The 15,142-nt window shown below is 39.2% G+C and overlaps 1 protein-coding gene across 5 annotated transcripts in view; it reads right to left on the reverse strand.

Moving 5' to 3' along the window:
• Positions 1–15,142, reverse strand: part of PHACTR2 (phosphatase and actin regulator 2) — a 264,289-nt gene that overhangs the window by 26,006 nt on the left and 223,141 nt on the right. For all 5 annotated transcript variants that reach the window (XM_059177360.1, XM_059177359.1, XM_059177357.1 and 2 more), the window contains 3 exons: positions 11,269–11,324; positions 5,162–5,223; positions 2,202–2,339 (listed from right to left, as the gene is read on the reverse strand). In XM_059177360.1, coding sequence (XP_059033343.1) covers positions 2,202–2,339; positions 5,162–5,223; positions 11,269–11,324 — 256 coding nt within the window. The remainder of the gene's footprint in view (positions 1–2,201; positions 2,340–5,161; positions 5,224–11,268; positions 11,325–15,142) is intronic.

Consider the following 15,142-nt stretch of genomic DNA (forward strand, 5'->3'; position numbering starts at 1 on the left):
AAAAATCTGAATGAGACTCACAAATTTAAGTTTCAGACATATTTAAAACTCCATACCCCAGAACTGTAGAACGTACACTGTTTTTGAGGATATATGGGACATTTATAATTACTGACCACATACCTTTAAAATTCCAATATTTAAAGTCACACTACAGTCCACTTAAATCAGGATCTTTGGGGGTGGGACCCAGACCCAGGCATCACCATTTTTAAAGCTCCCCCACCCCCGCCCTTGATAGCAATGTACAGCTAAGGTTGGGAACCACTGACATATGGCATCATTTATAGCCTTCAGTGGTTGTATCAGAAAATAAGAAAGGAAGAAGGTTAATGACTTATTTTTTAAAGCTTTTATTTATTCATTTGAGAGAGAACAGGGGTGGTGGTATGCAGGGAGGGATTTGCGGGAAGGGCAGAGAGAGAGGGAGAATCTGACTCCCAGCTGAGCCTGGGATACTGGGCTCAATCCCAGGATCCCAAGGTCAGGACCTGAGTGAAGTCAGATGCTCCCACCTAGGTACCTCAGAAGGTTAATGATTTAAAGAGTTCACCTTAAGTTAGAAAAGAATGAACAAATGAAGCCAAGAAAATTAGGAGAAAGATCAAAGAGCAAATAGCAACCCAGGAAACATTAAAGATGATCCACAGAGCTCAAGGCATATCTTATATCTTCTAAAAACATCAGTTGTAACAATTTAAATGTGAAAAGCAAAACTATAAATGATTTAGAAAACAGTCTAGCAGAATACACTTACAACTTTGGTATGAGAAGAATTTTTTCAAAGAAACAAAATCACAAGCCACCTTTGTGGATAAATTCATTGCATTAAATTTAAGAAATCTCTTTGTGTCAAAAGATAACCATAAAAAGAATGAAATGCCATAAATTGGAAGATACATATGTATTTGCAATATATAAACTGGAATATATGAAGAACTCCTATGAATCAACAAGAAATTGACAACTCCCCCCCCAAATAGACAAAAGGTACAGAAGTGGAACCTGAATGCCCAATGTGCATGAAAATACGCTCAACCTCATTAATAATTAATGAGAGGCAAAATATAAGTATAATGATGTTATTTCCTAACCACTGGGTTGTCATGTTAAAAAACAAACAAACAAACAATAAAAACGAAACAAAAAAAACCTGACTATCACATGTTGGCAAGAATATTGGATGACGGGTAACCTTTGCTGTGGAAGGGTAAACCAGAGCGATCAGTTTGGAAAGCTGTTGACACTGCCTAATTTTGCTGAATAGTCCTATATTGTAGTTTTTCTGGACTGTGAGCTATGATATATATTATATATCTATATAATATATACTTATATTATATAAAAGATATAAAATAAGTATATATTATAAAGATATAAAAGATATAAAATAAGTATATATTATATAGATATATAATATATATCAATAATATAATATATATTATATTATTGGTAAGCCATGGCCCACAGGACAAATCTAGCCCACCATCTGTTTTTGTAAATGAAGTTTTATTGGAACACATGTCCATCCATTCATTTATATACTGCCTATGGCTGTTTTCATACTCTAATGGCAGAGCTGAGCTATTGCAACAAAGACAGTATGGATCACAAACACAAAGCCTAAAATATTTATTCTGGCCATTTATAGAAAAAGTGTGCTGACCTTAATATAGATCAATACCTTTTTCACTGTTAACATATCCCTTTATATTATTCATTACTATCTTTAAAATTTTTATTTTAAGTAGGCTCCATGCCCAACATGGGGCTTGAACTCATGACCCTGAGATCAAGAGTCAAATGCTCTACCAACTGAACCAGCCAGATACCCCTTAACATATCCTTTTAAAATGATAACTTGCATAAATTATATTTTCCAAAGGTAAGGATAAATCATGGCTGTAGGACCACCCCACCCTCAATCCAGGCACGAATGCAGACAGGTCACATGGTAACTGAGAATGAATTTTTCCGAGACTTACCTGAAAGAACCTCACTGATATTACTAAATATACCACTTAAGTGGCTTAAATAACCAAGGCAGGAAATTGTGGACCTATCTGGTACTATCTAGCCTCGTGGGAGGACTGTGTGTGTGTATATGGGGGGAGGAAGGGTAAGTGGACACTGGAAGCTTCAAGAAAAGCAATAAAATCATGAACAAATAAAATCATGGCTAAAACCACAAGGGCCCTTGCCTTGTCTGCAGGTGTTAACCTGGCCCAGGGCTTGTCTGCCCGGCGATCGTAGTCGGGAGAATCGGTGACTTCTACATACTCATTAAACCGCAGGATCCTTCGAGCTTGTAGCTCTGCCACTGTGGGTCTCAGGCTGAGCTGCAGGGGCATAGGGAAAAGAAAGGACAAGTTTAGGAAACCATTTACAGCCTCATGGTGGCACGTTTTCTATAGAGAGCTTCAAAGTTATGGTTAAATAAGGTCACTTTCAGATATCCAAAAGGAAAAAAAAAAAAAGGCAGCAGCATCTTGGGAGTTTCTAATGAGAACCCGAAAGCCGTGTGCCCTAATTCTGAGACTATAAAAATCATCATTGTTAGATAGGTCACAGGCTTTGGCAGCCATCTGTGTTATGCTATTTTCCGCACCTTGCCTGGCATAAAAACACCTGTCATCTCTGACACAAGGAGCACGAAGCAACACAGACACAATAGCAATCCAGATAGAGGCTAGCTGGTATGGAGTCTGAATCATCCGGACAAAAGTACTCTAGAAATGAGATCTCTGCTCCTATTATATTAAACTCCTATATTCAGAAACGCACAAAGTTATGACAAAGAAACGGTCTGGTGAAGGCTGTGATTACAGCAGTCTTCTGGGTGAGACTAGGGACCCATGCCCAGATTTGACTTTACCCTTGCTTGCTGCAGAAGTTGCTGTGCAGAAATCAGCAGGGGCATGGAGGAGCACATTCACTGGGCCAGAACTGCTTAAAACAGGCTGGGATGATTAAGGTACTTCTAATGACTTGGATCCCTCCTGTGGTCTTTGTCAAATTCAAGTTCATAGTTTATTTAATTCACTCAGCCCTGTGTATTTGCTCTCCTTTCCCAAGACCAAGAATAGGAGAGATGGTTCTGAGAGACTAGAGAGTCCTGGCCCTGCTGATAGGCATTATCTACTCTCTTCTCCTGAGGTTCATGCTTCTGTGGCCTCTCTCGGTCTGAAGATGTTACAGACCCAGGCCTCTGTTGTACCCATGGGGTCCATTCCCAGTACCTTTTCTATCTGTATCTGTACTTGCATATAGCCGGCCCATGCACTATCTAAGTGGTCCTCTTTGGAGGGGTTCCTCATTTGCAAAGACTCACTTAAAAAAAAAAAAAATTAAGTACTATGACACACAAAAATGATGTTTTTGTGGTAAAACAAAACAAAACAAAACAAAAAAACCCTTTTCTGAGCCTCAGTTTCCTCTTGGGTAAAATGAGAGGCTGACCTAGGTCAATACTCTAACATTCAAGTCCCTCATGGACTCTTAGAAAGCCTGTCTCTATACTCTGAGCTCACTTGAGCTGGGATATGGCAATGGCGGCTCCTTCTAGCTTCATAAAGCCCTGGTAGGCAAGGGACAGAGGGAGGAATGATCTAAGTGGCTCTCTTCTACTCTCACTTGTCTAATCTCTACTGCTAGATTCTTACTGCTTCTCTAGGGCAGGCGGGGCTAAGGAAGTAGAGAAATGACTGCCTCTGGGAAGTGCCCAAAGACAGGTGACCAGAGACCACAAAAGTTCTTCCTCCAGTCTTGCCATTTAGGACTGTGCTATTAGTGCTATGGAATGTCCTGGATCTATGGCAGAGAGTTCTGTAGAGTGGAGGCCAATGGGACTCAGGGGCTAGGGGTAAGGGGTCAGGGTGGGTTCTGTTGCCTCCTGGCGAGGCTCAACTGGATGCCGAAAAAATGAGGAGAGGCTATTGCTTATCCGTAGCCAGTAACTTGGCAGCCACGGAATGTTAGAGCTGCCTCTAGCAATTCAGTTTACAGAATCTTTCTCAGCTTAATCATTACTTGTCATTTAGAGTCTTTGGAAAAGAAAAACGAAAAGACGAATTAAGAATCTTTTCCCCTAAAAATCAAAACCAAAAACTCTCAAAATACAATCTTCAACTTTTCCATGAGAACGGGGTTTCTTCTCCCTGCCTCAGAATGCCTTTGTTGTGGACTCCCCAGCCAGCCCAGATAAATGTGGGTCAGGTCACATGCCTCCCTGCAGATGTCATAGTCTACTCATCCTGCCTTAACAAGGTGTGAAAGGTATATCTGAAGAATTACTGAAAACAGATTTATAATGAAATATCAACTCTGACAGGTCTTAATTTTTCCGAAGACTATTATTATTTTAACACTTACAGAAAAAAGTGATGGCCCAGGTATCAGAATTATATATATATTTTTAAATATTTTATTTATTTATTCATGAGACAAAGAGAATGAGAGAGAGAGAGGGGCAGAGGCAGAGGGAGAAGCAGGTTCCCTGCAAATCACGGAGCCTGATGCAGGACTCAGTCCCGGGACCCCAGGATCATGATCTGAGCTGAAGGCAGCTGCTTAACCGACTGAGCCACCCAGATGCCCTCAGACTTGTATTTTCATAAATGGGTGAAAACAATGGAGTCTTGGAGGTGAGCTACTTGTCAATGTGGGTAGCACTGCAGCAGGCAGGTTGGGTGATCAAGTTCACTTAATTACTGACCCAGCTCACATGGAATAGTGGCAGATCTCCAATTTCATATTTATTTAATATTTCCAAAACTGCATAGAAAACATGAGCATTTTTAAAAACTATATTGAGATGTTAACAATGGTTATCTCTGAATAAAAGACATTTGTGTGATTTTCTTTTCGTTTTTGATCCTTTCTGCACTTAAAAAAAATCACATAGCTTATATGTTATTTTCATAATCAGTAAATGTAATTTGAAAAATCTTATTGCTAGCTTTTCAAAATTAGCATAGCATGCAATTATAAATATAATTCATATCATATGCATTACATTGATTTTAATGTCTATGATTGGTTACTGGCTAATAGGAATAATTATTCCTCAATGTTAGATTTAAAGTTAAAGAGCTGATTTGCATTTAAATAATGAAGTAGATCCTAAAACACACACGCTTACTAACAATCATAGTTTCATTACCTTTCTACTGAGTCTGCGCTTAAGTTCCATTTTTGCTTCTTGCTCTTCTTCTTCATTCTTTTCTGTTTATTAATGGGGGTGGGAGAGGAAAGGCATGAAGACTTAGTTACTATGAATAATTTTATAATCAGAAAAATAGATCAGGCCACAATTATTTGACTTAGATAGTGACCAAACACTCCACCATCTTTAAAAAGTTGTCAAAAGATTTTGCAGAGAAATTGCTCATTAATTTGTGTGTGTGTATATATATATACACAACATATAATATACATAATATACACTATATGTAATATACATATTACAAGTTATATAAGTTTTATATATATAAGTATATATAAAAAGTTTATATATATATAAATTTTTTCTCCTTATGGGATTGGTTTCCTTACTAACTGTAAACCTTTTAGCTTCCTGACTTCATATTCTATTCTGAAAAACATGACAGGTGTCCACAATCTGGTGAAAACCTTTCATTGCTGAATATCTCTTGGGCTTATAAGCACCATTTATCAGAATACAGATAAACAATTACTTCTGGATCTGGCCCTTACATGAAAATCTGAGACATATCAAAAGAGCAAATTAGAACCATCTGATGCATGTCTGAGTTCATTTCCATTCAAATCCAACCAAAGTACTTGATTTGTCTGCTTTGGTTTCCACAGAAGCAAAATGCAGTCATTTCTTTGGACTCTGCCTTCAAACCAGAATGTTCTGAATGAGGTTATTATGGTGTACTGTTGATGGAGATGATTTATTTTCTTGTGACTTTGACTTTCCAAAGTCATCTGTTTCTCTAGTGCTTTACCAAATGGTACAATTTAATGGCCAATTTAATGAATGCTGTCCAATGGATGGGATGAAGAGAAAAATGACCAGAAATTTTAAAGAAATAAACACCCCCTTCAGATTTTCATGGTTGCTTATTTGATGAACTTCTCTCTGGTGCTTCCAGCAGCTCATCGTTTGTTCAATAAGTGAGGACAGATTTTCACTATTTGGAAGCCAATGCTTACAAAAGACTATCTTTTAGAAGATGCTGTTATGAATTCTACTGAAGGAACATCACACTATCTAAAGGCTCAACCAAAAGTTTGAAAAAGAAAAGTTTCCTCTATGAAAAGGTAAATTTATTTTTAAAGTTCAAATAGACTTCTTACCACTAAGATTGTTTTTTTATCATGAATAAAGTATCAATATTCAGTATTTGTACCAACTGTACTTGTTAACCAAACATGTTAAATTATCTATTAATTTTCCTTATTTGGACAGGGAAAAGTTTCAGTGTTTTTCCAAAATACTAATTTTAATTCATAAGAAATAGGATGATCCAGCCGGTTATTTAGACAACCAGTAAGCATAAACTGAAAACACGGTGCAACAACAAGGAACACTCGGTTAGTATGCTTTCAGTGAAATACCTGTGTGCCAAATTTTGTTATAATTCAGATTTCGTCCTATGCAAACACTGTAGGTTTTTCTAACTGCTTCACAAAATGTATGTCCTTTGGTATTCTTAAAATACATGCTTAGGGTCAAATATTTACTTTACATGAGTTGGATAAGGCATATAGGTTATAAATTATATATAACAGACACGAGCCAAACTTGTGGTCATGTGACTCAAACTAAGGCTTTTCAAGGTCAGCCTATGACGATATTACTACTAAAAGGGAAAATATAATCCTCAAAGCATTTTAGTCAATCCCTCCTATATGGTGACTGTGCTCTATTTTTAAAGGTACTTTCCAAAGACAGAAAAGTGGATATCAACTACAACTCAAAGCCAACAAATGCTTTAATTTTCACCAGGGAATATTCAATAACTTCATCTTATTAAGAAGCATAGTTTCCACCTGGGTGACATACCTATGCAAAAAGAGAAGGGCCAGCTGCAGTTGCAGGAATTAAATAAACAGGATTTTACCACCTGGAATTTGTTTTAACATCAGGAGCTGACTTCTTTACGTATTTCCATATTTGAAATTGTACTTTTAAAGAAGTTAAAGAAAGTGAGAGGTGGAGGGAAGTCAAGATGACTGCTGTTCCACATTTTTCTAAATAACTTGTAAAATCTCTTCCAAAGAATCAAATCTTAGTTTAAAAAACTTCATTGAGTTTTTAAAAAAATTTTTTTAAATTTATTTTCAGCATAACAGTATTCATTGTTTTTGTACTACACCCAGTGCTCCATGCAATCCATGCCCTCTTTAATACCTGCCACCTGGTACCCCCAACCTCCTCCCCTCCCAACCCCCCTCCCTTCAAAACCCTCAGATTGTTTTTCAGAGTCTATAGTCTCTCATGGTTCACCTCCCCTTCCAATTACCCCCAATTCCCTTTAGGTCTCCTTTGCCTATTAGACAGCCAATTACAAAGTAGGATGTAAAACTTTTTGGTCCCTTTAAACAGACTGGAGGGATATTCATGAAGGAAGTGACCTAGCTCATGGACAAATCTTGCCTTTCAGTAAGGCCTCAGAGCAGGGCTGGGGGCAGGGAGGGGTTTTTAGAACAGCTACAGGAAGTGTTTGCCCTTACACACACACAAACGATACATGTGGTTTAACAGCCATGGGCACTGCAGGAAACCTGCCCAGCTGCCCACAGCATTTTATGGATTAGCTAAAATTAGACAGAAAAGCACCAAAACATTGGCACCTGGAATATCAGAGTCTTGAGTCATCGATTTGGATACACTAGGTTAAAAAAAAGCTAACTATTTTTTGGTGGGTTTCTCTTTTTGCTGATTTATGTAGTCTTCGATAAGGATATTTTTAACAAAAGAAAATGCACTTATAAACCTACTTTGAAATGCATCAAAAATAACATGGATCAAAGGAAGGCCAGATATGTGATAAGCCAAGATAGGATAAAATGTTTAAAAAAAAAAGATGTGATAAGATATTAATGGCAGAATATAAATAGTACATATATGGGTGTTTACTGTAAAATTCTTTTTTTTCTTTATTTATTAAATTTCTTTTAAGTGTACCAGAATTCATTGTTTATGTACCACACCCAGTGTTCCATGCAGTAAAATTCTTTCAACTTTTCTCTGTATTTAAAAAATTTAATAACGAATGTTGGGAAAAAAATACACGCAGCACTCAACAACCGTGACACATTTTTTTTTTCTACAGAATATTTGGCTGGAATTATAGTCACAACTAAATAGATCTATAACTTCTATCGTGGCCCTATAAAAGATATTCCATGAACATTTCTTTTCCTCAAAGGCAAATGTTGATCTTCCCAGCACCAAAACTTATTTTCTCCTTTTAACAATATTAAGGAATCGGTTCTAAAATGTACAACTAAATATAACTTTATATGTTCTTTAAAAAGCCTCAATGCTGTAAAATAGGAAAGCGATGGAGTAAGGTAGATGCTGGGAATGAAACACTAAGAGACAAAATGTGTCCTGTGGTCTCAGTGAAAGCGATCAGTGCTGACGGCCACTTGACTCATGTTTATGAAACTAATGGCAAGCTTGGAGTTAACAACTGCTGAATGAGTTTGTGCTGTGAATGAGTTCCCTGGTCTGTCCAGACAAGATGACCTAGTTAAAATAAGTGTCCTTAAAAAAAAAAAACCCACACCATGTCACACACAGACTTTTCTTTAAAGAATCAGTCATACTGCTTTTGAACAAAAGCCGGAGATGAAATACATGGACAAAAAAGAGCAATCTGTGTGGAAGAAGCCAGAGGCAAAGGGCCTGAATAAAGTATTGTAAACTATGCCTCTGAGTTCCCTGGGGTGGCTCAGTGGAATGCCCTGGATGACCTCCACCGGTTCCTCTTTCTGCTTCTCTTGGCCATACAATACTATGTCAGGAGATCATAAGCCAGTTATCAGCCTCTCCAGACTGGAAATGTGTCTTTTGTTTCCAGAATAAGCATGGCTAGATAAACTATGAAGGAAGTAAGAAAAGGGCTGGAGTCAAATTTGAGGCTGACTTTGGCGTTTCCCTCTTCCCTGAACCTCCAGGAAAATAGGGTATAGAAGCCAAGACAGCACTTAAGATCAACGTGGGATAAATTTCTACATCTATGAAACAGTTCCTCAAATAACCAAACACCACTGTGGTTTGGCACTATTTGTCTCACAGAAGCAGGAAAGAATTACCCGCATCTGCTCTTCCCTTTTTTCCTAGGTATTGCATCAGGCATCCAATAAGACACAATCTTTGTGTGTGGGAGCTTATGGTCTGCCTTTGAGCTTACCTAAAGTTTAATTCAACAAAATATTTTCCAGGAACTCATTATCAAAAGCCTTGAACTTTCTTGGTTTTGTGTTGTCAAAATTCGACGTTGCTTTCATTCTTCCTCGGAACTCTAAAACACAACTTTCTTTTCTTTCTCACCGTGACTTTTTCCATCTCCAAACTGGCTCTTCTACACACTGATGGCCACTTCAGCCCTTCCTTGGGTTCTACTCCAGTTTTTGGTCACAAAGAGCCAGACCAAAATATTCCAAGGAAAGAATCCCGTAGACTGGCAATTCCCCTCACTGTTCAGTCCTCATGGCTGGGTTGTCTTAGGAAGAACAACTATAGTATAAACAAGACATTAAAATGTTCTGTTCCTCTGAGAAAGAAAACAACTCAGATTGAAGAGTGGGGGGTCATCCAGACAAGCCAGCGTGACTCTAGGAGCCTGACTGAGAAAGATTTCCCACTCCCACATGCCCATGGCTCCTTGCTATTGTATCTGGGGTTTTGCCTATCTCTGTTCTTTGACATTTTTTTTTTTTTTTTTTTTTTTAAAGATTTATTTATTTATTTGACAGAGAGAGATTACAAGTAGGCAGAGAGGCAGGCAGAGAGAGAGAGGAGGAAGCAGGCTCCCTGCTGAGCAGAGAGCCCGATGCGGGACTCGATCCCAGGACCCTGAGATCATGACCTGAGCCGAAGGCAGCGGCTTAACCCACTGAGCCACCCAGGCGCCCCTGTTCTTTGACATTTTGTACAATAAAAAGCTCTTTAGAAAATGGGTTAATAATATATAAAACAGAAAACAAAAAAACACTAATATATATATATATATATATATATATATATATATATATATATAAAAACTGTAGCTAGGCTCAATTTAAAAATATCCATTACTTAACTCACTGTGGTTAGTAACCGCATTGATACACTACATAAGCTCAGACCACTTCTGCTGGTTTTATAGCTTTAACATACGAACTCCGGTGAAGTTCTATTGGACTAGCCAGTAAGAAGGAAAGTCAAAGAAAACAGAGGGGAAAGCAGAATGGGAAAATAAAGTAGGAAAATGAATGGAGAACTCCTTAAGTGCCGAGAAATTATAAATAACTCAAGAGGGAAACAGAGTTATCATAACAAAGGAAAATGAAAAGGACTCAAACATTTCTTTTACCATAATTCTGTTTTAAATTGAGTCATTTGTTAAGTGTGGCAACAAACTGTATTATTAATAATAATATAGGAATGTTTGGGACGCCTGGGTGGCTCAGTTGGTTGAGCAGCTGCCTTCGGCTCAGGTCATGATCCCAGCGTCCTGGGATCGAGTCCCACATCGGGCTCCTTGTTCAGCAGGGAGCCTGCTTCTCCCTCTGCCTCTGCCTGCCATTCTGTCTGCCTGTGCTCACTCTCTCCCCCTCTCTCTCTCTGATAAATTAAAAAAAAAAAAAAAAAAAAAAAAAAAAAAAAAAAAAAAAAAAAAAAAAAAAAAAAAAAAAAAAAAAAAAAAAAAATAATATAGGAATGTTTGATTTATTTCCTTGTGGATTCTTTGGCCTTTTCTTTGACATTTATTTGCAAGCAGACTAGAGCGGTTTCTTCTATTTAATATTTGGGTAAAAGAACACATGAAATGTATTTCATCTCTCTTAAAAACAACTGTCACAACCATACTCTGGCTTGGGGGATACCAGGCTTAACGCTGTAAGACAAAATACGAACTTCAAGAAATTGTTTTTTAAATTATATAAAAATGTGATCTAAATGGGCCATTTCCATTACTTGTGGGTAGTAAATATATTAAGGTTTCCTACTGATAAATGGATTGTCCCTAAAGGGAGCTTGTTAATGGTTGCATGAGGAATCATTGTAAAAGATAAGATACTCACGTTTTAGGATATTTCTTTGCTCTAACTCTTCAGTCGTGGGCCTCTGGCTAAGCCTCCTGTGACGAAAAAAGGATATACTGCAGGTTACAAACAAGGTCCCCTTGGCAGGAGATGCAAAATAACAAAGACACAAAACTTTATTTTTTTCCTGTTTTGAAAAACACATCTATTTTAGGGTTACCATCCTTTCCGTTAGTTTGGAGACTAAAGATTGTGGCTGAGGCCGCTGCCTACTCCCCATGATCCATCCCTCCTTCTTCCTTTTAGATCTAGAACCTCCTGAGATACAGCTGTGGCTCCCAATACAGACTTCTGCCTTCCTGGCAGCAAGGTGTGGCCATGTGACCGAGTCCCTGCCATGGGATGTGAGCAGAATGGTATTTGTAATGTTTGCCTTTTACCCTTAAAATGACTGAGTATGTCTTCCCTTTTCTTTCCTTCCTCCACAGGCTAGAACTTAAACACGATCATGTGAGCCAGCTTGGACCATGCAGATGAGAATATCCACGGAGCAAAAGGACAGAATATGGGTGCCCGGCTGACTGCAAGGAATAGTGCTCCCTACCCACCCCGTAAAGCCCACTTACCTCTGGACTGTTCTGCGAAAAGGAAATAAACACATGAAAGTGTCGTATTTGGAGCACTTTTTGGTCTCTATTAGAACAGTTTAGCCCATCCCCTAAGTAATACTCAGATCATTAGAATCTCGTAAAATTTTCTGCTTGAGAGTTCATACTAACTCAAAAGACACCTGATCTACATGGCACAGAGTTTCAAGTGAAATACTGCTTTTGTGACCTCAAATGGATTTGTATATGTGCGTGTGCGTGCGTGTGTGTGTGTGTATTTTCAAGATTTTATTTGAGAGAGAGAGAGAATGAGAGAGTATGAGAGGGGGAGGGTCAGAGCGAGAAGCAAACTCCCCACCGAGCAGGGAGCCCAATGCCAGACTCAATCCCGGGACTCCAGGACCATGACCACAGCTGAAGGCAGTTGCTCAACCAACTGAGCCACCCAGGCACCCCTCAAATGGATTTATAATATACACAGAGTTATTTGAGATATATGGGCCCTTTCCATCTGCTTCAAGAAAAGCCAGGCTCATCTGTGACTAGTAGCTAATTCTTTGTACACAAAAGCTGAATGACCCAACACCCCTTTATAACTTTCTTCTTGATCTTGTTTATAATATTAATTTATCGTAAATCACAGATCTGTTGTAAAATTCCTTCTGGATGTAGGATGAGTTTGTGCCATGTAAACATATGTACGAAGGTAATCTTAATATAAGATACTATCAATTCTAACATTATGCCTGTGGCAGAAATGGTATGAAGAACTGAAATCAATGATATTTTAAATATCTCATTAAAATGTTTATTAAAGTTTAATCTTCACCAGAACTACCTTGAAAGTAACTTACATAACTGAGCCCACAGAAGAACCCAGGAAGCTAGGAGGCAGCCAGGTGAGGGGCCACCCATGAATCCTTTATCTACACCATATCCTCTACCAAAGACATTGTCCTCCCCTTTTTTGAAGGAGTTTCCTCCTTCAGGAATACCCTTCTCTCTTTCTCTGCCTACTGAAAGCTTACAAATGACTAAAACAGTAACCTGCAGGTGGGTGTCTGACCTGTCCTGTGAGTGAGTTTTGAACTCCTGGTTCTCTGCCCTATGCGACGCTCACACACAGGTCACACACCTATCAGAGCATGTATCACACAAGTAATAATAAAGATAAGTTAATAATCATAGCTCTTGTTAGCTCATACTTTTAAAGTCCCAGGCACTGTACCAGGTGCTTAATTTACATTACTATGGATCCTCAAAACAATTCAGCAAGGGAGTAACCCATTTCCATTTTGCAAATGAGGAAATGAGGGATTAATTCACTTGTTTGAGATCAAGGGCTCACGAATGCTGGAGCACAGCCTCATACCTAGTTCTCCTGACCCACAGGTTTGCGCTTTTCAGTTGACCTCCCCAAGCAGTATCTCTTTCTGTCTCTTCCACTACGCACAGAGGCCCCCAAGGTAGGGACCACGGGTATCTTTGAACGACAGTGATCAGATGTACAGTATCTGTAGAAAAACAATTCTATAAAATGTACATATTTCTGATGCTAAAAACTACTCAAAAATTTTAATGGCTATGGTTTATGTGTATTCTTAGAGAGGTCTTCAAACTTTGGGGGCTTGGGGGTAGAATCCCTATATAAAACAGACAGAAGAGGCTGTTCTGGGTGGATGGGTGAGAGTGGGGTGAAGGAGTCCTCCCCATCCCACCGCAAACACACCCACACTGCCTGGGTTGCCCCACAGAAGCCCGAGTATCACCTCCAAGAAATCCTTGATGAGGCAGTCAGAAAACCACTGCCCTATGCTTAGTTCACCACGTTAGCTTCTCCCAATGTCCTTCATCCATCCCCTGTTTTCAAGTACTTGGTTTGTTTTAATTCATCACTGCTTATAAATAGCCTTGAAATAAACATCTTCGTAAAGCCTATGGGTTTTGTTTCCCTTTTGGATTATTTTCTTCTAGTATCGTCCCTCAAATGGAATGACCATGTCAAGGAAGAGGCTGCTCTACAATTTCTTTTTTTCATATTGTTAAGCTGCTCTTCAGAAATACTGAACAGGGGCGCCTGGGTGGCTCAGTGGGTTAAGCCGCTGCCTTTGGCTCGGGTCATGATCTCAGGGTCCTGGGATCGAGTCCCGCATCGGGCTCTCTGCTCAGCGGGGAGCCTGCTTCCCTCTCTCTCTGCCTGCCTGTCTACTTGTGATTTCTGTCAAATAAATAAATAAAATCTAAAAAAAAAAAAAAAAAAGAAAAGAAAAGAAATACTGAACAAAGGTGCCAATACTGGGTTTAATTTTTTAAAATGTTTTACTTGTTTAAGGGATATATAATGATTTAAATTACTAATAAAAATATTTAATTCTATTATGTGCCTGCTACGATCCAGGCACTCAAGGGCTTTCAGTGCAGCATCGCATTTCCCGCCACAAGCCACTGGTTTGCCCCATCTGTCAAGCAGAGAAGAGCCTCCGGAACCCCGGTCCCACACCAACCCCACAGGTCCAACACAGTCACAGAAGTCTTCCACTTCCAAGCAAGTAGAAGAATTTCTTCCACTTCCAAATCCTGCCCTGGGATCCCAGACTGCTCTCTCCTCCCAGTTGATGCACTCTGTTGTTTACGCAGAGTGAGAGAAGTCCGCAAAATGAATGCTTACACCGATCATCAAACATTGGCACTCACTTCTATTAAACCTGCCAGTTCGATGGACCTCCAAAGTCACTGGTGGCTAAAGCAGAAACCCTCCAATGGCTGGAAGCAGAATGTGAAATCAGATAACCACTTGTTTGAAGTTAAAAGGGGGAGGCTCTAATAGGGGGGCTACAGTTACCTGACTTGGATGGAGCTGGCCATTGAAGCTAATTGGTATTTCTAGAGACTCTAAGCCCACAGGGAAGAACCTCATGGCGATCACAGGAATGCCAGAGAGCCATGGATTAAGCCAGGAGTTGACTATGACTTACAGGCCAAATCTGGCCTGCTGCCTATTTTGGGGAATAAAGTTTTATTGGAACACGACCACACCCATTTGTCTATGTGTTGTTCATGGCTCCTTTCATGCTGTTACTAACACAGTGGTGTAGCTGCAACACCATCTCCAAACTGGTCCTTCATAGAAAAAGTTGTTGACACTTGGTTCAGACTTTGGTGACACCAAAGCCAGTGAATGGCTGGACCAAAGGGAAAGTTGAGTGGTTCACCATCCAGGACCAACTTCGGAAAACCACACAGGCCACATGTGCCCTTACCCAAGGAATTCACAATGATCTCAGCTGGGCAGGACACCACAGGTG

This window comes from Mustela lutreola, chromosome 6 (assembly GCF_030435805.1).
Source record: "Mustela lutreola isolate mMusLut2 chromosome 6, mMusLut2.pri, whole genome shotgun sequence".
NCBI lineage: Eukaryota > Metazoa > Chordata > Mammalia > Carnivora > Mustelidae > Mustela > Mustela lutreola.